The sequence below is a fragment of the Chelon labrosus genome, assembly GCF_963514085.1.
Source record: "Chelon labrosus genome assembly, chromosome: 9".
Classification (NCBI taxonomy): Eukaryota; Metazoa; Chordata; class Actinopteri; order Mugiliformes; family Mugilidae; genus Chelon; species Chelon labrosus.
In genome coordinates, this window is record NC_140359.1 from 18,316,885 (window position 1) to 18,342,883 (window position 25,999).

The window sequence follows — 25,999 nt, forward strand, 5'->3', positions numbered from 1 at the left end:
TATCCCCTGAATTATGAAATGGAACATCTTGAGATTAGGCTGTATTACTCCTCTGGAGCATTCCTGCTCCCTGTCTTTCAATATCACCCACCCTCCCCCGACGTACATACGCATGACTCTCTCTCACGTCCACGTACTTTGGACTAGTACTACATACGCGGAGGTGCGGTGATCCCTGGGTGGTTGCTCGGTGGGTGACGACTGACCTGGATTTGACCCTCGTCTGTATTTTCAACGTCATGGCTAATTAGACTAACTGGATAATAGAGAGTCATTTGCCAGGGGATCTAATAATAAAATGATGTCTGTTTCCTTTTTTATATAAGTGTAGAGAATTTTACACTTAATCACATAAATAGAGCTCTTGGAGACCATAGAGAAGCTTTAGGCTTGGACGTAAAGCAATTTACAACACCTACACATTCACATAAACTGATCCATTCAGACATCCTCAACAACTATCATCTGTTGCTGGTGCTAAATGCCATTCACCGATTTGTAGATACTAAACCATTGCTGGCTGAAATGCATTAGCAGCCAAGCTATTTAGTGAATTGCTATCTGTTGCTAATGGCCTTTGCTGCTCCGTATCACTAATTCAAGATGGTTCCCGAGCAGCTGATTTAAACTTGGCTTCTGTGACACCCTATTTGAACGCTATCTTGTCACATGTGCACAGGCAAGAATAACGCTTCGGCTGGTTCTGTGCACTCTGCTCCCTGAGGGAGGTTGTGCCGGTTTTGCTTTTGTTCTAATGAAGTGGTTTCCGGACTGGGCTCGAGAGCTCATTTGAATGCAGTCAGAACATCAAGGTCAGTTGTACTTTCCATTATGATGTAGATGCTTCCAATTTTACTGGCAATATTATATCTTGATGTCAGATGCTGCATAATTGATGACATGGGTTCCTGCTTAAACGTTCAGTGAATGGCGCTGTTAATTTTTATACAACATCCTGCCAGCAGCTTTGTTTTTTTCCTGTTGCCTGGTGGTTGTCCCTTGAGTGCTCTGCAGGTGTTTTCATTGGAAAATGTCAGAGGCCTAAAATATCAAACATAATGTAAAGTGTCAATTTCTTACCTGCATAAGGCTCGTAAGTGGTTTCAGAAATGTTCTGTGGCGGGGCGGCCACTCTTAAAGTCTTCTATATGTCAATCTCATTTGAAAAACACCTTGCTGCATGCTGTAAGTGTTTCTCAGTAATGTTTGCCTATGACAGATATTGGCTTATGAGAAAGAAAAAAAATTACAGACCGCTTTTACGGACTCTTAAAGAGGCTTTAGCTGCATAAAATAATGAAATGTCTCACCATTCAAATGCCACTGAAACCACACACTGACTCATTCACATGACTTTGTAAGCAGGGGACTGTAAACATATCACAAACGCACCTAAATTAATACATGCACACACAGACATGCACCCTGCCACCTTTACCTCTTGTACACCACTCTGTGGGTGTTGGATGCTGCAGGCCACCTACCTTACTGCAGTGATGAATAAAACAACAGCCACTTGGAGATACGTATGCGCGCGTGTGTGCGTGTGTGTGGAGAGGTTCTGCTGACATGCTGGCTTTTAAATGAACTCCTCTGGCTGGCTGTTTGGCTGCCAGTATGGCAGCTTCTGGCCTCGCCTGATGTGAGTATCTGTCCTCGCAATAGTGTGTTCATGCATACATGATCACCTGAGCAGGAGCAGCAGGAGCAGCAGCGGCAGTTAATGACCGAGAGAAACCTAGACACAGCAACGTGGCATCATTCATATTTCACATGCCTTTGCGCTGTGATCAGATTCGCCCACCAAAACATTGTTTGTTGACCCTAAGTTGCTTCCCAGGTGGGGAGCATTTTTATTATTATTATTTTATTTTTGTTCCAACCTTTTATGGGTTGATCTGTCCAGCCAACTCTACTTGATTGGCTGGGAAATTGTCTAATGCTTATGGATTTGTTTACAACATTTGCTGGGGTGCACCAATACCTTAGCTCATGGTATCTGCCAATACGGAGTACTGATACAACGGAACACACTGTTTCCAGTCCATCATGCTCAAAGAAATATGAGTCCAGGTATTGCTGTGCTGTGCATAAATGAATGAACAGATAGACGTAAATTATTGCTGAAAACAGAATGTCAGGTTTTCTCAAATATCGTAGAACTTTTGTGTGTCATCCCAGGTGAAAATCCCTGCGCAGGTAATTTGTACTTCGCTTCTATCTCAAAATTTACTCTCTGCTGAATGTGCACAGCTCAAAAAAAGCAAAGAGGTTTTTTTTTTTTTTTTCTTTTGACTATGATAAATTATCAATACACCATCATTTTGCCAGTCATCTGTCATGTAGTTATTGAGACTGATGTATTGTCTGGGTAATGAATCTCTAACACTAGCATTCATTAGAAGCCCATTATCACCACTTGACCCCACACAAAAATACGGGCTACTCATTTTTAGCAGCATGTGTGTGCGAGAGCGCGCATGCGAACACGACGGTGTGTTTTTAAGCTTTGCTTGTGTGACCCTTAGGATTGCCCGGCGCTAATAGGTTTGTAGATGGAGGAGCTTTATTATGCTCTTTATGACTTTTTAACTGACTCGCTGCTCACCGCTGGTAATGAGTGTGAGCTCGCGTGTGTGTGTGTGTGTGTGTGTGTGCAAGTGTGTGTTTGTTAGGGATGAGCATGAGCGAGATGAGTGCAGGTTTGGAACAGAAGGTATTCCATGGAGGTGGTGGTGTACTGAGGAGAAGGCCTTGAGGGATATATAGAGAGATAAATAATAGACAAAGGTAGAGGAAGAGAGGAAGTGATGAACAGAAAATGAGGACAAAGGGAATGGTATTAACTTTACCGCTTTACAGTGTACGGCCAGATAGATTGATAATGATAAAAACAAATTAATGAGAAAAAGTTAATGAAATAGGAAGAAATGGAATAGATAAGACACGGGCACACACAATGTTGAACAGCTATTCGGAGACATCATATCTCTGCTGGCTACCAGCTTTGGGAAATATACACTTGCCGGTATGCCTTTTTGTGTACATACACCGATCAGGCATAACATAATGACCACGTTCCTGATATTGCATGGGTCTCCTTTGTGCCTCCAAAACAGTTGTGACTCATCAGAGAATGGACATGGACCTTTTGAGGGTGTCCTGTGGTGTCTGGCAACATTTGTTAGCGAGGGCCTTTGGGTCCTATGGGTTGAGGGGAGGGGCCTCTGTGGATCAGGCTTGTTCCAGTGCATCCCACAGATACTTGATCAGTTTTTCATGTTTTTTTTAGTTGTTCCTAAACAGTTTTTGTATGTGTGCCTGTGTCAGGCTGCTGATGGCTGCTGCCATCAAGGAGTGTCATTGCTATGGGGTGGGGGTGCCTGGTCTGGTTTAGGTGGGTGGCACGTGTCGAGAAAGAGCCACACGAATGCCAGGTCCAAACGTTTCCCTGCAGAACATTTTATTGTCACAAGATATCAATGCGGTTTACGTTACTTAATGTGGCTGGGTGTATTTGAAGCAGTGCTCTCTTTCACTGCACGTATTTGTGTATTTGTGTATTTGTGTGCGCTCAATGGCATCTGTGCACAGTGAAGCTGGATAAGCAACAAGGGCAGGAAAGGGACCTGAAGTGCTTGAGTAATGATGATAGGGCTCCAAAAACCTTGATGGATGTTGAGGGCATAGAGGACAGAAGGCTATGAGGAAAGGCCAGCAGGTGAAAAGACAATCGAAAATGGGAGGTGAAGGAAGCGACTGAGGTGGGTCATGGGTGTTACAGTAAGGAAGAACAGAAAAATGAGAGCAGAATAGCGCCAGCAGAGAGCAGGTGAAGATGGAAAAAGAAAAACTGTGTTTGCGAATGTATGAAAGAGGCAGAAGATGCGTCTTTGATGGAAGGAAAAAGATAAGGAGGGGAGAGACTGCGAAGAGATTGAATAAAAGTAAGGAGAGCAGTGTGATAGTGGAAGCTAGGGAGGGAAAAAGACAAAGAGGAGGAGAGTTTGGAAGTTTTGGATTTCTAACTATAGGGAATTGAGAAGAGGATTTGATAGCACGGGGTTGAAGAGGACCCCGGGAGGAATGTAAATGTATGGAGACACTAAAGACACACGGTTTGCAGGGGAAGGAGGGCAAGAGAGAGGGGATCATAGCAAATCCATCCTTTCCTGAAATATAATATGACATTTATGATGTGTACAAATCTGGATCCTCTTACCAGTGCTTCAGGCAAAATCCTCCCAAATGTTCGGCATTAATCAGGAGAGAGAGCTTAAAGACTCAAGGTGCTCAAGGAGGCCGGCGTCTCGCTTTAAAAGCAGATTTGAGGGTTCAGTCCCATATGGTCTGACATGTTTACTCTTTTAATAAAATGAAAGACTTCTTTATTTTATTTCGTGTCCCTCTTTGCCTCTCCTCTTCTTCTGCCCTGCCTTTATCCTTTTGTCTGTTTGTTTTCCATCTGTTTTCTCTCACATGGTATCTCTTGCATTTACGCCCCCCTTTCCGCTTTGTGCGTTCCTAAGACAGGCCTCAGATGTTATTAAATTATTAATTATTATTGTGTTGAAACCCACTTTACATCAGTCAGCTTTTTTTATTGCTTTATTCATCACAGTGTAATTTACATTCACTTGGCTGTTGAGTCCGTGCATATCGTAGCTTATAGTGATGCAGCTGAAAGCACTGGTTTGGGCTCTTGTGTTCAAGCGCTGCTCTTCATGACTTTTCTTGTTGGCTGCCATTTGGGTTCGGTTTTTCTGGCAACGTTGCATGAATGAAATGCTGTTGCGCACCTGAGCGTAAAAAGGTACTGGACACTTAAACAGCTGTAAACAGACGTTACTTTGATGAAACAGATCAATACTCAGAGGGAGAACATTCAAAGGACAGGGACATAAACTAACTAACAGCCCAGCACGGAGGGAATTCGATTGGAAGGTGAAAATGCGTTATTTTACCACTCCATGTATAAAGTAATACATCTGAATGATGCTGGAGGGAGCGTGGAGCGGTGGGTGACTTCGCTCATATATTCTGGGACTGCCCAAATTTCTGGAAGAATGTTCAAAAGGAGATTAAACAGATTCTGGGTATTAATTTCCCTTTGGAACCCACACTTTACATTCTGCGTATAATTCCTGACGGTATGACAGATACAAATTTAAAACCTTTACCGACAATCCTGCTTCTGATAGCAAAAGAGACGATAACAGCTTCCTGGTTAAAGCCACAGCCTCCCAGCGTAACACAATGGAGAGACAGGAAAATCACAGCAAGACTACAGCTGAAAACGGACTTGTTAAAAGATGTTCATTATTAAGACGGGCAATGCCGCAACTCTAGTGAACTCCCTTTTTTTTCCACTTGTAATGTACTTTTGCTAATGTTAGTCAAGGTGAACGGAGACAAGGTGAGGAATGGACTATGGGAAATATGCTCAGAAAAGACTTTAAAATAACATGAAGCACATGTAACTGTATATATTATACATCTCCTCTGTGGGGGGGGGGTTGGGTTTGGGTTTGTGTTTGTGTGGTTGTCAAATGAAAAATTAGTTCCCAAAGAAAAAGAAACAGATCAATACTGGTGTTAACATTGACATCTATACTACATTCAGGTCAGCAGTTCAGCACAAAAGAATGGATCAATCTGCTTTTTGTGGTTTGAAATTACCCTGAACCTTGTAAGGCCAATGCTGACATAGAATAAATACAGTATGGCTTTTATTTATACACCGATCAGGCAAAACATTATGACCACTGACAGGAGAAGTGAATAACATTGAGCATCTTGTGACAATACAGTGTTCTGCTGGGAAACGTTTGTACCTGGCATTCATGTGGATGTTACTTAGACCACCCACCTAGACCAGACCGGGCACCCCCACCCCATAGCAATGACACTCCTTGATGGCAGCAGACATCCCCAGCAGGATGCAGCCTGACACAGACACACACACTAAAAAACATGAAAAAACCAGCACAAGGTGTTGACCTGGCCTTCAAATTCACTAGATCCCAAACTGATCAAGAATCTGTGGGATGCACTGAAACAAGTCTGATCCACATAAGGACCCTACCCTCAACCCATAGGACCCAAAGGCCCCCCACTAACCACATTCTGTTGCCAGACACCACAGGACACCCCCAGAAGGCCCATGTCCGTTCTTCGACGAATCACAACTGTTTTGGAGGCACAAGAGAGACCTACACAATATTAGGAAATAATGTTATGCCTGATCGGTGTATATCCATTAAGTATATTCAGAAAGGTCTATTCAGACATGGGCGGACCTCTCTTCCATTGCCTTCGCTCAGACAGCTCCTCCAATTGATGAGAAAAATGGGACAGACATTCTGTCCCTTTTCACTTTCTTTCTGTGAAATCCTTTTTCATGTAAGCGCTGGTTAATTTGCGTTCTCAATGGGATGCGTTTCAGTCTGTATCTTACACTTAACATGCAAATGAAAAAAGCATAAATATATTTTACAAAACTGCACTGGTTGGAGAACTGTGGGTAGCTCATATGACTACCAGCAGAGAACGGCCTTCTAGGATTTGAGGCATTGTGATGGAGAATGGAGATCAGTGGAAAAAATAAAATAAACAAAAATAAATATTTTTTTTTTAGTTTTAAATGATATAAATCCAGAGCCACCTGATTGATCATTCTTAATGAAATCCTCCTCCTTGTCGTTCTCTAACATGTCTTTAAGGATATAACAGCCTTTCAAGCCAGGGCACATTTTCTTGGACTAAATGCCACACAGGGCTTCACACAGAACGAGGAATGAGGGAGGTGGGAGAGGATGGGGGCAGAGAGTGGGGATAGTGAGTGGAGTGATGCTTAGGGATATGGCAGTATGAAGAGATGGATGTAAAAAAGAGGGAGGAGAGCAAGGAAATGTGGGTAATTGAGGTGCAAAAAGGGAAGGAGGTGGAGATAAATGAGGAGAGAAAGAGAAAATTGGTAGGAAGGGAATGAGGGCATGGCAAAGGAGAGCTGGAAAGGCAGAGAACAATGAATAGGTGGAAGTGAATTTTAAAGCAGAATGGGAGAACAAAGAGAATGAGATAAGGTGGCTATATTAAAGGGAAGATGAGACGAGACAGAATCAAGGAAAGGGCTCAAAGTGAATGGCAGTGGGTAGGGGGGAATGAGGATGTCAGAAGTGTTGATGAAGATTATAGCTTGAGCATTTAGAGCTGCAAAGCATGATGTAATTCAAAATGGGTATTCACAGGTACACTGGATATACAACTTAGCTTGTTTAGAAGGTGCACTGGTATCATTTGCTTATAACTTGGCAAAGGCTTAGCTATGCTCTAACACCTGGCTCTCAGCCACCAGCTTCACTGTTTTAAGATCCCAGGCAATCCTGGCCGGACGGGAGCTGAGTCAGCTGTGCTTTGCAAACGAGCCGGACCCGGCCAAAACCGGTCAAGAGCTGACATCAGAGAAACACAACAAGAAAAATGTTGCTGTCAGTCGTGCACCCTTTGCATTCCTGGTTGCACACTAGGGGAACGCATCTAAATGCGGTGCAGATGAATTGGCTATTTTCACATTATGTTCATCTTGCTGGCTAATGAGTGCAAACACAAAACAAATCCTCCACCTACTCAAAGCATGTTGATTTGTGTGGGAGGAAACAAAGCCCTGGATATCAGCAGCAGGTCTCTACAACGGAGGGAAGCAGTCAGGATGAATTCTGTGTACATAAGTTGAGGGGGGGGGGGAGGTATGGCAGGGAGGGAGGGCATGGCAAAGATAGCAGTGACCTTGGCGCAGCTTTGTGTGACAGTGTGACAAAGGACTGGAGCGCCGCTGAACTATGACTACAAATTCCCCTGGCTGCACGCCTCCTTAACGATGGAGCAAATTAATTTACACGCCTATAATGAAGGAAGTGAAGGAGGAGGGAAAGACCGGGGGGAGGGTGAAAACGAATGAGAGAGATTTTTCTTGCACAAATCAGGTTACCTGGAAGATTTTCTCCATTAATGCACAGGATACACCTAAATTTTAGGCATCCCTCTGTCATCCAGGTGAGCGCACGCACTCGCCGGACGTCTTCTGATACACACATGTCAAGTGTTACAGTGTTTCTGGCAAATAACTGGTAGTTTAAAGTTGAAACCTCACATGTTTTCACATATACATACTGTAAGATACAACACATTGACGTTATGCGCATGACAAAACGTGTCAGGGATGATTCAGTATCTTTGAGTGTATCTGCTGCTCTATCTCCATCCTTGTTCCTGGTGAAGATGCCCCCGCTGACCTCTTGTGTTATATTTACGCACAGACACACACAAAAATGTATTACCCTTTTCTTTTTATAGCAAAACGGCATGGATGAATGTGAGATAGTCTCACACAAGTCCATATAATAAATATTAGAGCTGTTTTTATATCTGTCCCCATCACACTCCACCGGCCCGCTCGGCTCTCCAGTGACCAATAATTCTTTGTCCTCCTCCTCCTCATCCTCTCTTACGCACGCACAAAAGCGCGCATTAATTCTTCGCGGCCGTGCCCAAGTGTCAAAACGCGCTCCCTTCCAGCTCGCGTCACTCCTGTAAATAACAGCCTGTTTGCGTGCGCTCGCGTCCGCGTGCGCTCGCGTCCGCGTGCGCGCGCGGGTGTGTTGTCTCGGACGTTTGACACCGCAGGACGATAACCTCCCCCGTTCATCACCATCAACGCTCAGGCGCCGCCTCCCCCCTTTGCTTTCATCACCGCATTCAGACGGCAACGCTTAGGTTCAGCCTTGTCGCAAATTAGCAATACATCACTGTGTGTGTGCGTGTGTGTGTGTGTGCGTGTGTTGCTCCATAGCTGTTATCCTTGTCAGTCTGTCAGTGTTCCTCTTACATTACTGTCATCAGCTGCATCCTCAACAACAGGTGTGTGAGTTTGTTTGAGAGACAGACGAATGGATCCCCCATTGTATGTCAAATGCATGCATGTGGAGACGGGGGAAGAGAGAGAAAAAGAGGACAGAGAACTTAACAACACAGCTTGAGTGAATGGAAGTGAAAGGCCGGGATGCAGGTGTTCAGACTGAGTCAGATGGAGAGGGATTTTGCAGCGCTCAAAACTGAAAATAAGGGAAAACAGATGGTCAGTGACCTGGATGACAAGGATTTATTTAATATCTTAAAATATATTTTATCATGATAGTGTCTTCCTATGTTGCTGTCTTCATTTAACATGAAACCACATTAAAAAAATAAAAATTAAAATAATTAAAAGATAGTTTATACCGTATTGATCCCCGAGGGGAAATTATGTTCCTGCTGTTTGACCCATCCATTCATTCACACAGTAGTATGAACAGTTGGAGCTGCGCCCGGGGAGCAAGTTCGGGGTTAGCCATGGTCACGGGCGGAGGTGAACCCGGGACCCTCCGGTCCCATGCCGCACCTCTAACCACTACTCCACAGCTCCCAGAGGAGGGCAACACCCTCATCTCGGCAATCCTTCTCCCGCCAGTGCTGAATCATTACCCTGATAAGGAGCTGGTTTAATTACTGGATCTTTATAGAGTGTAGGAACATAATAACTGTGCATTGGACGATGTGCCGGCCTAATTTGTTCATTTAATAAGGAAATTGAGCCGTGTGCCTTTGTCTGCCTGAACGCTGTTATTTCATTTATATTTAGATGGATGACTTGCGTGACCAATTGCCCCTTTAAACGTTCAAGTTTAGAATAAATACTAATAGCTTGGGAAAAAATGATTCAACGTTCAAAAGCAATGCTGATGCGAACATTTGCTTTATTGAAGATAGAATCTGTTTTTGCAACAGAGCAGTTTCAACAGCACGTTTGATCCACCTCTTACTGTAATATGGAGATGTGATTCCCAGGATGAATCCCTCTGGTGAGCCCCTAAACATTTCATTTAGCCCCTCCAGTTGGATATGTTTGTGAACATATTGCAAATGCCCCTGAAACCTGTTCATTTAGGTTCATTGTGTGTCAGTGCATGCCAGACACTCAACAGATAGAAGTAGCACCTTAGCAGGCCGAATATGTCGCTGACATAACCCTTTTTAAAATCGCTATTCCATCAGTAAAATCACAGCCAAGATGCTCATCCGCTTGCCTGGTGTACTTACCTCACCCCTTGACATTGTTCACAAGAGGGTAGTTCTATCTCTTTGTTTATTGTTGTATTCGGGGGGCCGCTTTCTCCACCACTACACCTTGCTGTGAGCACGACGAGCTCATAGACTACAGGTGCAGACTCTTGGCCTTAAGAGTTGGGCTTAATCTGGGCTCCTGTTGCGAAAACCAGATTATTAAGTGTAAGCACGGCTCAAGGTATCATGGCAGGAATTAAGCCGATATAAAAAGCCCCGAGAAGGCATGCTTGGCCACGTACTTTTTTCATCCTTTTCATCTTTCTTTTTTTTTTTTTTTTCCACTCACGCTTGCCTGTTTTGGAAAGTTTTTAATGATGTTTTAGATGCTTTGATGCCTTGCCTCAAAATTAAGATCAAACGTGTATTTTAGTTAATTTTTATATATTTAGTTGATTTTTGAAATCATGGAGATACATAAATATTGTTAAGGAAATTTAGGACACTTTTTCTATATATATAAAAAAAAAAACTGTTTGAGTGTTTTAGAAAAGGAATCACAGTCAGTTTGCTCAAAAGTGTTTACTGTGAGTTTCCAAATTGATACTGCTAAGAGAACATTGATGGATCATACAAGAAAATTATCATGGCAGATTTATTAGTTATCGGTGCTTTCTAATGACAACACATTCCCCTCATCATTTTTCTTTTACTTAACAGCATCCTTCATCCATCCCAAGGGGTTATATGGCAGTAAGTAGATAAAACAAGTTATTTATCGCCTCTGTATCAGTGTGAACGAACTACAAAATGAATTCCAAACACTTGACCATTGGCAGACGTCTAATCAATACTTCTCAACCAAACGATTTGGGGTTTCTCCTTTTGGATGCTGCATCCATTCAAATTGACCACTGTAGCTGATGATGCTCTTGTCGTGGAGGGGACGGCTGGGGAGCGAAAAAAAAAGAATAATGATTTAGTGCCTCATGCTGTGTGCCTCAGAGTGTGTGTACTGTATGCCTGCCTGCCCTTGGGGCGTCTGTGTAAAGCAAGATTCAGTGCGTATTTCCGAGCTGATTTATGCTGTGACGTCTGTCTTTACGCTCACAATCACATTACGGGAGAGGAGGAAGAGCCAAGTTCCGGTGTGTTGTTTACGCACGTACACGTCGGCGTGTGTCTGTGTTTGTAAATCAGCATGCAGGGATGTTGATCTTCAAAAATAGCAGGAAGAGAACAGCAGGCATTCAACCAACCTCCACTCTGGTCTGCACTGTTTTCCTATATAGAGTCCTTTTCATGAGACACATTCAAATTTACCATAAGAGGAGTTCAGAATTGGTTTGATTTTGCAAATAATTGTTGTTGTTGTTATTTTATTTTATTTTATTTTCATAGTTAAGGCCCTAAATTATGTTTAAAACACATGGGATGAAAATGGGATGGGATGGGATTACTCAAATCACCTTTGTTTAGTTTTCATCCTACTGTTTTTTTTTTTTTTTTTGTCTGTCTACACACTTGGACACGATTAAAGAGTGGTGTTTTCAACCACATACTGTTAGCTGCACATGTGCATTAGCCTTTTTTATTATCCTCCTGTTAGTGTCTTAGAGACTAAATCCAAAAGCACACTGGTGGGGCAATATTTCAAAGAGCCAAAACAAACCTTTGCAAAGAAACAAACCGCATACAAAGAGAGTGGTGTAAAGCACTGTGCAGGTTTTGGCATACTGTATGTCTGGTAGCATGTTACCATCGCAACATCATTGCAGGAGCCTAGATTAGAGAACTGAACCTTTTTCTGGCCTACGTCACGACTATGTCACTGTGGTTACCTGGAGGCAGAAACTGCAGAGGGGGCTACCGTTATCAACATGTCATCCTGCTCTGTTGTTGGGTGCCAGACTCAAAGGAGTGCAGTTAATAGCTCCAAACAGAAATTTCATTGCTAACTCCCTCTCTGAGTAAAAACGTTCAGAGTAACGACAAAAGGATTGGAAGGAGAATTCTTGTGTCTGGGTTCACAAAATAGCATTTGCTAGCTCGCACTAGAAAGTTAGCTAACGTTAGAAATAATACGTTGTGATGATACTTCGATAGTGAGCTTCATTTACTGCCTGTTTTGCTAAACATATCACAGCTAATGACATGTTGATTTACATTAGCCTCTTAGCTATTAGCTTATATAACTATTGCATATATAACACATATATAGTTAACTTTATGGTTGAGAAATACGAGATATGGGTTACTTACCCAACCATGCTAGTGCAGTTCGCTGTCAAGACGTCACCGTTGGTTCGTTTGTTTTCCAGTCTTGCCACTAGCTAGGCAGAACTTCGGCTCACACAACACAAAACTCATCTGTTAAATCTTTGTAAATTAAATGTTGAACATGGCCATTCGGGACATATATATATGGGCATCTAAAGGTTTATACGCCCTCATTTTTTCTTTAATGTTCACACGTGGTTTCTCTGTCACGTGTAAAGCAAAGAAGTGGTTGACCATACTTATTTATACAGTTTATGGTACATATTAAGATAAAAAAAATAATAAAAAAAACTTGGTTTCTTACACCATCACCAAAAACAGGCCAACACAAGATGTTAGTCAGAGTTAGCTAACGTATTTCTGTGGATTGTTTTGCCTCCAGATAAGCCCCGCCCACTAGAAGCGTCATCATGTTTACACAAAATGGCTCTAGACCAATGCTAATACTAATATTACTTTATTTTCCAGGATTCAAACTTTGCAATGGAGGCAAATAAAATTATTTAAAAGAAGTAGAAAAATAAGATGTTATAGAACAAACTAAAATAACAACTGTGATACTCCTCTCCTCTCCTCTCCTCTCCTTTCCATGCTTTTGTCCTCTAGACACCACCTACCACTGTCCTCCTGTATCATAGAGCTGGTTTAAAAAGTGTACAAACTCTTTCCCAGCAGTGTCATCCTCAAACTGATTGGAAACCCATTCATAATTTATCCGTAATGGAATAGTTAATGAGTCTTTGTGTTTCACTCTTTATCGCTTCTGTCCGGGCCTGTTTGTCTCACCTCATCTATACTGCATGATTGTAAAAACCTACCAAGACTCAATCAGTGGGGGGGGGGGGTATTTACAGTTGCCAAATGCTGAAGAATCAAATTATTGAGGGATACATATTTCATGAGGCCCTTTGATGAAGAGGCAGTTAGCGTACCGTTCCTAACTGCCTTCAAACTGTGCGTGTGTATGTTTGAATTTGAGATGTGTGTGTGGGTAAAGGCTTTGCTGAAATGAATCATCTTCCAAAAGTTAATTTGATCAATAGGTTGTTTAAAATGCAGAAGTGGAAGAAAAACTCAGGGTCCTTTAAGATTAATGGTCACAAATTTTTCTTTCTGAGCTGATTTCGTTGTTTTCACAAGTTGCATTACAGTAAGTGCAGAAGCTACACAATACTCCAGGCATGTGGATTCCTCTGGAATAACGAGGCTAATCTTATCACCACATTTTTCCAGTAACTTTGTGGGATTCAGACCACGACCTTTAACACCACTGCATTCAAGATCAATTACAGCAACAGACTGCTAAATGTGGCCCAACACAGCCCTCAGCCAGTGAATCCAGCCAGCTTATTAATGGAATTTGCAACCGGTGTCTCACACACATGCACGAGCACACACGTCCACAGTAGACAATATGAGACTTATTTTCTGGTCAGTGAAATACAGTTAGCAGTGCTTGAATGCACTGGCTTACACAATTAGCTGCCCCATGGATTCAGGGGATAAACAGAGTTGAAATGAGAGGCTAAAGAGGAAGAAACGGGAAAAAAAGATTATAACATATGGTTAATTTGGTCCGTAACAGACCAAGGCAAAGACCACCTCCCTACCAGCCAGTTAACATCCCGTGTTATTCTTTTTTTTTTTGCACTTGCAGGTTGACATTTATTTTTTCTGACTAATTTAGTAGGGGGGAATTTATGTGGCGCTACTTGCACGCACCAGTCTTTTCTTCTTTATTTCCCTTTTTGCCGCAAGCATTTTCATCCGAACCACTGTGTTCTGCTTGGCCTGGGGTTTGACCTCAGAATGAACACTGATGTCAACCCATTTCTCCTTCACACCCAATCTTTCTCAGACTGGGTCATCAATACTTCAAGTCCACATTTCTAGCCTTATTTCATACATATCTTAATAGTGCAAAGGCTCCTCTTCGGTGCAGGTTTTTGTGCTCACTTTAAGAGAATAAACCCCGGTGCACCTTTTGCAGCTTCTGGTATCCCGTAACTGTGTATTGTAAGTTTCTAGCAATCCCTCTCGAGTCCATCTCAAATTTACCAGATGTTTGTGTTTTGCTGGTGAATGCAGTGCATCACTTAAAGTAGAACAGATTCTGGGAGATGTAAATGCAGGAAACTCTCATAAACCCTTTGTCAGCAGTATTGTAATTTCTTGAGGAGAGATATGAATTTATTATTTTTTTTTTAATCATGTCGAGGAGCTCAGGTAAAATTAGATGTTGGTAGATGTCAGTGTGTACCATGTAGTTTTTGAGCCAGGTCCCGTTTTCTCTGAAGAACCCATTGATGTTGGCTACATACTGTACTTCTGGGGTTGAGATTTCTATTCCAAAAGTCATCTCATAATAGTTTCCCCCTTTCTCCGTTTATTTTCCACAGGCGCCATCTTTGATGAGTCCGCGCGGAAAGACGACGAGGTGTTCCGCCTTGCCGTGGCAGATCTCAACTTGAACAACGAGATCTTGGAGACGGAGAAGATCACCATCTCTGTGGAATTCGTCGATGGGAACAACCCGTTCCAGGCTGTGCAAGAAGGTAGGATGATAATATAAAAGTGTCTTTTACAGTTATTCCTTGGCTCATCAGATGTGTTAGTTTCAAAGTGACACAAAGTGCTGTTCTTTTGTAGTGAAATTACGTTTTAATAAAAATAATTGACAGTTATTTGTGTAGTTTTGATCCACAAGCACAAATGAAAATAACTTGTGTCAACAGTAATTTGATGACTTTTGCTGAAACGTTCAACAATTGAAATTATTTACTTTTTCTTCTCAAACAAACTGTCTCACATGTCCCCAAAATGTGTCTTTTAAGAGTCCACTCCAAACAGCAAAGTTTGTTCACACTACCATGCTTGCTCCAAATAGTGTATCCAAAAAAAAGTCCCTAGTCATGTTCCTATTAAAACCGCAGCTCCCCACCAGTCTCTTAGAACTAAAGAAGCTACTTGGATGAGTGGTTGCCCTTGTTTCAGCTTGTTTTTTTAAGATATACCATGACCTGAATGACTGACAACCTCCACGGTCCAAACGGTCTGTAGTAATGTAATAGGGTTGTGTCTCATTGCAACTTAAATGCAAATAAAATACAGAATAATATAAACTTATGAAAATGAAATGATCACCCTGTATTAACTGCAGAAATGTCAATATGTTCAGAAACAGCAAATAGATTTGCATAAAAAGTCCCATTTGCCACTTCCAAATTCCAACTGATCCAACACAAATATTCACAATATGAAATGTGTGAATATATACAGTCCAGACACAGAAAGTCATAACCTTGGTATGAGTGAAAAATGTGAGAGACAACTGCGCGAGGCTCTCTCACAATCATATCTGTATTTTTGTTGATCTCTTCAATATATTGAAAACAGCCAGCCATGAGAAATTGATTAATGTGGGAAAACAATGTAGAAGTTGGCGCAAAAGAACATCTGCCCCTGTTTTTAATTTAACCTATTATGCATTGCTTCCATGTCCTTTCACTTGTTGTGCATCACAGTCACCTGAGGGTGTTTTGTTTCTTTCATTTTTGTCAGTGACTTTACTGGAGATCTTCACAGATCAGGCGTAACATTATGACCATCTTCCTAATATTGTGTAGGTCTCCCTTGTGTCTCCAAAACAGTTGTGACTCATCAGAGAATGGACATGGGAGGCCAGGACAACACCTTGTGCTGTTTTTCATGTTTTTTTTTTAGTTGTTCCTAAACCGTTTTTGTGTATGTTCCTGTGTCAGGCTGCATCCTGCTGGGGATGGCTGCTGCCATCAAGAAGTGTCATTGCTATGGGGTCTATGGGTCTAGGTGGGTGGTACATGTCTAAGTAACATCCACACAAATGCGAGATCCAAAAGTTTCCCAGCAGAACATTGTATTGTCACAAGATGGTCAATGTTATTTACTTCTTCTGTCAGTGGTTTTAATGTTGTGGCTGATCGGTGTATGCTAGACAACATGATCTTTTCATCCATGCAGGCATAGACATCATTATGCCAAAACATTAATTTGGAGAGTTAATGTGAGCTGCTGTAGCTGCTGATTCACACCTAAAATGAACAAGCTTCATTATAAATTGAACATTCAATTTTAAAAAAATCGTGAGGTCAGTAAGCTTTTGGTAGTTCAACAAATATATATTTTTTGACTAATTCATACCCTCAGTGTAAACGTGCTTCATTAGACGGTAGCAATTAGACAGTTTTGTCTAAATGAGGTCTACAGGTCAGTCGTGCACCTGGTCAGGTACGCTGAGCTGATGAGCTTGACAAATCCTCACTTCTTCCCAATTATTCACACAATAAGTACATCTGACAGCCAAGCTACTTTTAATGACAAGCTCGCTTTATCGCTGTAACCATTTTAGTCCTGAAATACCGCAAATTACAAAATATAGCAGTGGCGTGCTAAAATTGGCACTGCCTGCATGACTAATGATTCATCTGACAACGGGGGTTTTCACACACATTCTTTTCAACTACACTGTGTGAATAGCTAATGAGGGCATTTGTTTTTGTGTTTGATAGTCATCCAGAAGCCTTTGTAAAGTCAGTGAAAACCCACCTTTTTCCTTGTTCTCCATGTTTTATGATTAACAGTTTTAATTTATTCTGGTGTGAGGTATCTTTAGCATGGAAAGAAACGATTTCCATAGAAGCTTCACATTCAAGAAATAAATATAGCTACGTAATATACATGAATAGATATATTAATGGATGAAGCAGCATTACAAGAATGAGCTCACTAAGCCAGACAATCAGGCTATCGGTGGCAGATACAGCTACTGTCCATACGGACCAGTATCCATGATTGGAGAAGCATATTGCACTGAGCACAAGTTTCTCGCGGAGCTGCTAGTGCGTTGGCACGAAATGAAATGGGATGATCATCACCCAAAAACCCGTTTGTGTTTGAGAGTTTTTGATTGGCTGGCCTCCTTTTGAGCAAAGCACCTCAGAATAAACGGGGATTTAAGGGAAACAGAGGAACGGGCAAGGAACTGAGAGGCAAACAACGTACTTACACGTTGTATATTTGATGTGGAGGCACTTGGTTTCTTGTGCTTTCAGTTTAACCGTCTTTGCTGCTCATGCAACTTTTAGATTGCAAAAACTTTACATCAAAGCAACACAAAATTAATCTAGTTTAGTCACATTTCTGTCATATACATTTTCCACTATAGCATTGCAGGCAACAGTGAGACTTAGTAAGCACATACTGCTCTCAGTTCTCTGTAGAATGTTCTTTCTTCCCAGAATTGACTTTGGATAAACAAAAAAACCAAAGGATTTAAAGAGGCAACAAGAAAAATGCCAGAACGTAGAACCCCTTCAGTGATTTAATTAACTGATAATCACATACAAAGACCTTATTATCACGCCCGTGGACACACACACACACACACATGTGCGTGCACACAATGCATTTTATTAGCCTTGGCTGAGAGAATGAAGTAAAGCACAAGGAATGCATCTGTGAACTTGTTTGCATTTCAGTCAGACAGACGGTGGGATTCGTGTCTGTGGCAAACAATGGCGGCCAAACTCTAAGTGTATCTCTGCTGCAGGGATTTGCTGAGGGGACCTTGTGTGGATGTATTGTGCGTGTATGGCCGCACGTGTGTTTGTCTCTCTTTAAGAGCTTTGTCGAGGCTGTTGCTTTGATATAAGGGCTCTACAGAGATGCTTGGTACTCAGGCTGTAATTCTTTGAAGTCCCAACCTGAGTCTTTCCGTTAGCCGGGCCGTGTGCGTGCAGGCTAAATTGCTGTGTGTTTCTTACTTCTTTATTTCAGGGAAAGTGAGCAGCTTGCATCTCGAGTGTCTTATTTACAATATTAGCATTGGGTGGAACAAAAATACAGCGAGTAAAGAGAGATGTGACAGCACAGCAGGAGGCAGCATTTGACATTTGCTCTTTGACCGAGCAGATTGAACAAACAGCAGGTTGCTAGATCCATCAGTATGTGCCGTTTCTGCATTTTTTGCAGTCCTTATACTTTGTTTTTTAGTCCAGGGGATGCATTTTTTTGTTGTTTGAGAGCATTTTTTTCCCAGCTTTTCTCATCATATCATCAGAAATGTTCAATTATTTATCTTTTTAAATGCCACAAACCCATCCTGTTTTTGCTTTGGAGTTCACCCAGTTTTGTCTTTGCAAGCAAACCAGCTTTGCTTCTTATTTTTGTGCTTCCCGCATCCCAGCCTGTTTGAACTCAAGCAAGCCTCGAAGTCCCTCTGTCTGTTGACTGGTCTGTCCAAATATGTGGGTGGTACAAGGAATACATCCCTGTCTTCCTGTCTTGCCTGGTACCGAACAGACTGCCTGGCTAATTTCCCTGCCAGTCTGCCTGCCGTTCTTCTGTTTGCCCGTCTGTTTGTGTAGTTAGCTGGCTGATGAATTGATTGCCTGTCTCCCTATCTGCCTGTCTACCAGTGTATTTGTTTGGCTAACTAGTAACTGGGCAGGCAAACCTATTGCCCTTTGTCCCTAATGTTGCCCAAGGCTATTTTAAACAGAAACAAGACAATTGGTTCAACATCCGTTTCATAAAAACTTAATATTTTAATTCGTTTTCTTTCTTATACGTGGAAATATACTTTAAAAAAGAGTTGACACATTCTCAGAAATTACAGAAAATAGCTACTCCTTTGTGCATATGAGTAAATTATCTGGGGTCACGGTCTCATCAACCTGCCCAGTCTTCATGCCCTGCAGTTATCCTGTGATACCTGTTATATTCAATCATTATATCAGCCGTTTTATTTATATCCACCCCCCACACACACACCCCCACCCATTGGAGCTTAAGGTTCTGCTTAAAAGAGAGCTTTTTCGTTGCCATTGAAAGATTAACAGATATTGCAGCCACCCTTCACTAGCTTAGATTCGAATCATCTGGCTTGCAAAATATTGCAAACTGTAGCTAGATAAATCATAAATGTCGAGGCCCTTGCGGTCTTCATTAAAGGATGGCTGTAGCTAATCATTTGTAAACCTTTCGGAACCTTCTGCATTCAGCAGTGTAATTAATCACACGTCCTCTTGAAGCGCTAGATGTCCATACATGTAAGCACACAGGGGTGATTTGCACCTGCCTTTCATTCGGTTTGTGCTGGCAGTCTTAAGTGTAATTAGCACCAGATTTGTAAAGGTTGTAGCTCATTATGCAATCAGCATTTGGAGCGCTCTCCTAGATACATTCTGTGTGAAGCAGAGTTCAGTAGGTGCAGTTCAGGGGCAGGATTAGTTGGAGATCACGGGGCTTAAAAAAATAAATTATAATGTTATAATGCTGCAGGCAGAGAGAGAGAGAGAGAGAGAGAGAGAGAGAGCAACAGGTTCAGCAGAAGCTCAGAGGGGAGGGTGAGGTGTTATAGTTGTGATATATCTAACGTTTCAGTGGACTATGATGCTCGGCGCAGCTAAGTATGCAGTATACTTCCCATCTCTCCTGTATTTAGTGTTATTAATGATTGACGATATTTTGTCTTTTTTTACTCCTGCATCATCTACACTGAGAGGTGCAGAATGTGCTGCAAAGAAATGACCCGTCCAAATTCTGTGAACCCCAGTAAATCCAGTCAGATTTACTCAGAAGCTCCGTGATCTTTGTTTAAAAGCCTTCATAAAGGCCTGCCATTTGGACAAACGACTGACTTCAGACTCGTCTCAAGCTGAATCTGAGAACAATTCGCTGTTGCTCACTGTTGGAGATGCTACACAGGTGGGTGAGGCACACTTACATAAAATAATATTTAAATTATCAGTTGAATGTTAATTACAAATGTTGGATTGAGAGGACAATGACACAAAAAAGATTCTAAAAACATAGACCAATATAACTATTACACTGATGTGAATGTAAAAAAATGCCCCATCACAATAACCATATCTCTAACAATGCAAACTATTAGAGCTGTCCAAGTAGGTTTTAATTTCAGGGAGGGAATTATCTGTTTAAATGCTTATCTAAATGATTTACTGTGCTAGCTGCCCTCAGGGTTGGTGTGTGTGTGCTATCCTCTTTGCATTGTGTAAAGGGGCTTTGATTCAATCAAACACACACACACACACACACACTCTCTCTCTCTTTCTTTTTTTCCTCCTGCACGGCACTTAATTGTGGGTCTGCTCCTGTCACTTATATTCGCGTTTCACTCCCCACACCATAGCCTCCCATTTCCATAGTCCAGCCAGGCTAGACGTTAGCTGTGGAAACAGGTGGAGTCATGCGTGCGTCGGCGTGCACGCCGGTGTGTGCCCGTTCATGTCTCCATCGATTAAAGCAATGAGAATCACCTAATTGGATAACAGTCTATGGAAAGGTGGGGGGTGAGGAAATGGAAAGCGGGAGAGGAGATCACAGGGGGGGGAGGGAACTCAATAGTTGTCTCTGCTTATTTTTCATCTCAGCTTAGTCTTGACACACAGGGCACACAGCTGCATTTATGCACACACTGCCACACACAGAGATTAAAAAAAAAAAAAAGACCTCACACCTTTGCCAGACGGCGTGCAAACTCAAGTGCTGAGAGAGGATGCCAGCATCTGTAACTGTTGACATGAGATGTAGGACTCATGATTAACATACATTTATATATATATTACTATTATTTAATGCTGTATTTAAGCAATTCCTAAATAAATAATCCTAATGCATGCGATGTCTTAAATAGGCATATGAATAATTTCCTCAGTTATAGCCGCTATCGGTTTGCAGTGATACAGTGTAGGCAGTTGCAAATTTCAGCACTAAATCAGGGTTAAGAGGGAGGCATAATGTTTTCTGATAAATATGGTACTTCTCAAATACAAACCTGACACATCTAATGTCATTTTTTCCCAACAATAATCAACTGATTAGTCAATAATTGAATAGTATTGAATGTAACAATAAACAATGTCAGTTACTTGAAACCATATGTGCATGCACTGTTCTGTGAGTGGCACAATTCAGCACCACGGACAGCTCCACACATCACACCAAGTCACTGATGATCACCGCGTTCTCAGTGGTCACTCTTCGTCTGGAGAAATGGTAGGACGACCATCTCAGCAGCACTCAACCAGGTCTTTGTGGAGGGAGGCAGAAGAAGACGGGTTCAGGTGACTCTGAGAATAATAAGGAGGAGGAGATGCAATTGATTGGCTGTCACCCAGGAGTCTGGGATGAGTCTCCCGTTCTGTTTATGATTTCTAAGAGGTCAACAGTCCTTTCCGAAATTTCCCATCGCTGTAGTTTCTCTGGTGACACTGGGCTACAAGTTTGTTAAACTGCTTTAAAAGGCCTCTGAGAGCATGAAGAATGAAAATCTCTGCTCTGGAGAAAAATGTAACTCTTCTGGCAGAACCTCAAGCTGTATATTTGGCAAACATCAGGCACTTCTCATCATCCGATAATACCTCCCCTGCACTGGGACATAGTGGCAGTGTCAGGGACAGGGATGCTGGTCGGAGCTGGAGGAATAATGGATGCAACAAAATACAGAGAGGTCCTTGAAGAAAACCTGCTCCAGATTGTGACTTGACTTCAGACTGGGGCGACGGTACATGTTGGTGCACAACAGTGAACGAAAATGCACAGCTAGGACGTGCTGGAGTGGGATCAGGACAGGTCTCCGACTCTGGCTTAGAAACCCCCCAGATTTAAACCCCGTAGAACCTCTAGAGACCTGATGATGATGATGACAGTTCACAAATGCATCTCTTCAAAACATGTTTTTACATGTGATTGTAGGATATTATGGGAGAAAATAGTGCACCTTGTAATATTTAGGACATTGCTCTGTGATCAGTTGTCACACAAATAGTGCTGCAGTTGCTCATTTAGGTTCATCCCTGCTGTAATCATATAGTTTTTAAATGCTCATGGGATTTATGGTGACACTGGAAAGGCACTTGTAAGTGCTTCCTCTGTAGTCTATTGATTGCTGCGATGGTTTATAGACGGAGACAAGAAAAGACAAATGGGACACCGTGGTGTTAGTTTAGAGAGTGACAAGGTACGTGGGATTTAAGCCTTTCACTTTTGAAAAACTAAACTCACAAAGGCAAATGCTGTCCTAGGCCTGTACGTATTCTGCAGACCCAGTGTTGATTAACCTCGACGCTTCTCCCTGAAAATATTTGCTTTTATTAATGTGCTAGAAAAAATATAGTTGTGAAAATGTTTCAGCCCCAGTGAAGATTAATTATGTGGGCAGCTAATGCAAAAACGGAATGCTTGTAAAGATGATACTAAAATGATCCATCTTCTTAACTTCTTAATTAAAGTTTTAATGGATTAGAGTGACTGAAATATATATTTAGAAGATTTTTTCATCTTTTCAATTTATCTACTCTGACACAGTGGAACTTGTGATTCACAAGAACAATGTGGTTATAGCGCTAAAGTCAGCATGAAGCAAATGCCTCAAGGGTGTGAGGAAACATTTGACTGCAGGAATGTGATGAGAATAACGAAGTCAGACTTTGCCGTGTTGTTCTCTACACTGCAGTAATGTAAACACATTAACCTCCCCAAAAAAAAAAATAATGAACTTCATCAAAGGGCAGCTCTTGTTAAAATTGAAATGTAACATATTTGCCTCACCCCAAACACTTTTCAAGACCGTGTCTCACACTCTCACTCCTCGTCTGTTTTTCCTTACAGAACGCAGAAGAGAAACGCGTGAGCCTTGCACATTTGAATCTATCCTCCGAATGCTGCAATCTTCCCTCTTCGTAAAATATTAATGTGCCGTTTAAAAGATTTAGAAGACCCCCTCCTCTGTCGGAGTCTGAAACATCAATAAGTGTGTCAGTACCAGCAGAAAAGTCAAAGCACTGGAATTGAGACACGTATGCTCCAACGCTGAGTCTTTTTTGGCATACAATGTGATAATCCTTGAAGAGAAAGAGCAGGCGGTGGCATTAAATTTATCAGTTGAGTCACAAACATCTCAGTTCCTTCTGCTCTTCATCCTCATGTTGCTGCAGCTCATACCTCGATGATGACCCTGGCCATGTGTGTGCTTGTTAACTGATCTCTGAATGATGTGTAGATTGTTTTCAGATTGGATCAAAACTACATGCTGTTAAAAATAGAAACCTAATTTCTGTGTTGAATGGCCACTCATGTCTTTAAATCCTTTATATGCCAGTTGCTTCAAAGAAGCAATTGCCTTGACATCAAGTTACATCATACGTATTAAATTGCCCTACTGACTGAAATACTGGCCATGTGTCAGAAAAATATACAGTAAGCAAAAACCACATGGTGAAAGCAACTTTAGGAGACGATTTAAAAGTAGACAGTGAATTTCCTCGTTGAAGTTCCTCAGGTAAGCTGTTGCAGAAGGTTGGGGCCCTGACAGCAAAAATCCTGTCACCCTTGGACTTCAGCCTTGACCAGGGAATAAATAACAGGCTTTTCTCTGAGGATCTCGAGCTACAGGCGGACGAATAATGATTTAGAGGCTCTGCCAGGAAGCTTAGAGCCAGGCCATGCGGGGCCTTAAAAGTCAAGAACAACATTGCAAAATCAATTCCAAAACAGACAGGCACCCAGTGATTTGGTTGAAAGTCTGATGGCTGCATTTTGGACAATCTTGACGTCATGGAGTCATGTTTTTGTTACTTTATGTTTATATGCACTGCTCAAGAAAATTAAATCAACCCTGTGAAAACACACATCTCAATGGGGTAAAAAAATAAATAAAAAAATCATGCTGGATAGTCATTCTGATATGGACTGGGTTATGTGGTAGGAACGAAAGGATGCCGCAGCATTTGATGGAAATGAGAGTTACCAATCTACAAAGGGCTGAATTCAAAGACACCCCAAAAATCAAAGTGAACAAATGATGTGGCAGGCTAGTCCATTTTGCTGAAATTTCATTGCAGCAACTCAGAGTGGTACTCAGTAGTTTGTATGGCCCCTGCGTGCTTGTGTACATGCCCTGACAACAACTCCTAATGAGACAATGTCTGAATCAGGGCATCACTGAGCTCCGGGACAGTCTCAGGTGCAACCTGCTGGCGTCGCATGGACCGCAGCATAATGCCCCAGATGTGTTCTGTTTGATTTAGTCAGGCGAGCGTAAGGGGCCAGTCAGTGGTATGAATTCCTTCATCCTCCAGGAACTGCCTGCAAACCCTCACCACATGAGGATGAACCCAGGAACCGCTGCACCAGTAGGGTCTGACAATGGGTCCAAGGATTTTATCCTGATACCTAATGGCAGCCAGGGTGTCGTCTAGCCTGTAATACAAAAAAATATACATTATTCAGGCATGCCTAATATTGTGTAGGTCTCCTTTGTGCATCCAAAACAGTTGTGACTCATCAGAGAATGGACATGGGCCTTCTGAGGGTGTCCTGTGGTGTCTGGCAACAGGATGTTGTTGGTGGGGCTCTTTGGGTCCTATGGGATGAAGGGAGGGGTCTCTGTGGATCATCCCAGAGATACTTGATCAGTTTTGGATCTAGTGAATTTGGAGGCCAGGTTCATGTTTTGTTGTGAGTTGTTCCTAAACCGTTGTGTATGTGCCTGTGTCAAGTTGCTTTCAAGTGTCATTGCTATAGGGTAGGGGTGCCTGGTCTGGTCTAGGTGGGTGGTACATGTCTAAGTAACATCCACATGAATGCCAGGTCCAAAAGTTTCCCAGCAGAACATTGAATTGTCACAAGATGGTCAATTATTTATGTACTTCTGTCAGTGGTTTTAATGTTGTGGCTGATCCGTGTATATTAATATTCTACTTTTATGAAAAAGTCTTTAAAGCATTTCTTATATATTACTTAACTAGTTTCACCATGATCTGTATTATTGAATATTATTTTAATTACCAAAACAACAGTTGTCATTGTTCTCCACTGGTTTGATGCATTGAACTGTTTACTGGTCTTGGTTTTGTGTATAAGGAGGGAATCAACTTTTCAGTTCTGGTTCACTTCCTCAAAGCTCTTAAAGCTTTTAAATGGACGACCTCTTCAAGTGCCGAAAGAAGTGTTACTTTTGTGTTCATGTAACTTCCTGGCTAATTCGTGAAAACTCTGTCTGTGTTTATTCAGGCTTGGCGAGTGCACTTGTCTCCCGTAACATAAAGGAGGGTGTCCTTGTTATTTCAAAGAGCCGAATGGTCCACTGGAGTGAAAGTGACGTGGTTAAATGATCAGGTTTGCGAAGCACAATGCGGGCTCTCAGAAAAGACTTCAAAGGCCAAATGAAACGCCTATTGGTCTACTTACACTGTAACTTATTTAGACAGTCTGATATTGGTGTTATAGCTCCAGTACTTTGTGTATTGGCCAGTCTGCGCATAGACTGCGACTGAAGGCAGCCGAGTTGCTCGCGTGCAACACTGGTTCCCTCGCCCAAGAAAACAAAGAATCTTGTAAATGAAAGAGGAAGGCTGCTGGTTTGTCTTCGGAGCAGATTTAATTCTTTATCTGTGCTGACAATTTGAAACTACTGTAGGGTGCATTCTGTGCTGCAGCACGAAACAAAAAACCACCAAAACAAAAACAATGTAGATCTTTTATTACTACAAACCAAATATATATACAGTATATTTTCCTTTTTATATAGATAGACCCTTCCATTCAATATCAC

At 41.9% G+C, this 25,999-nt stretch overlaps 1 protein-coding gene across 1 annotated transcript in view; it reads left to right on the forward strand.

The window, feature by feature from the left end:
* grid2 (glutamate receptor, ionotropic, delta 2) overlaps positions 1–25,999 on the forward strand; it is a gene marked incomplete at its 5' end in the record, with an annotated part of 464,751 nt that overhangs the window by 64,630 nt on the left and 374,122 nt on the right. The window contains one exon of the mRNA XM_084550704.1: positions 14,781–14,936. Within this exon, the coding sequence (XP_084406830.1) occupies positions 14,781–14,936 (156 nt within the window). The remainder of the gene's footprint in view (positions 1–14,780; positions 14,937–25,999) is intronic.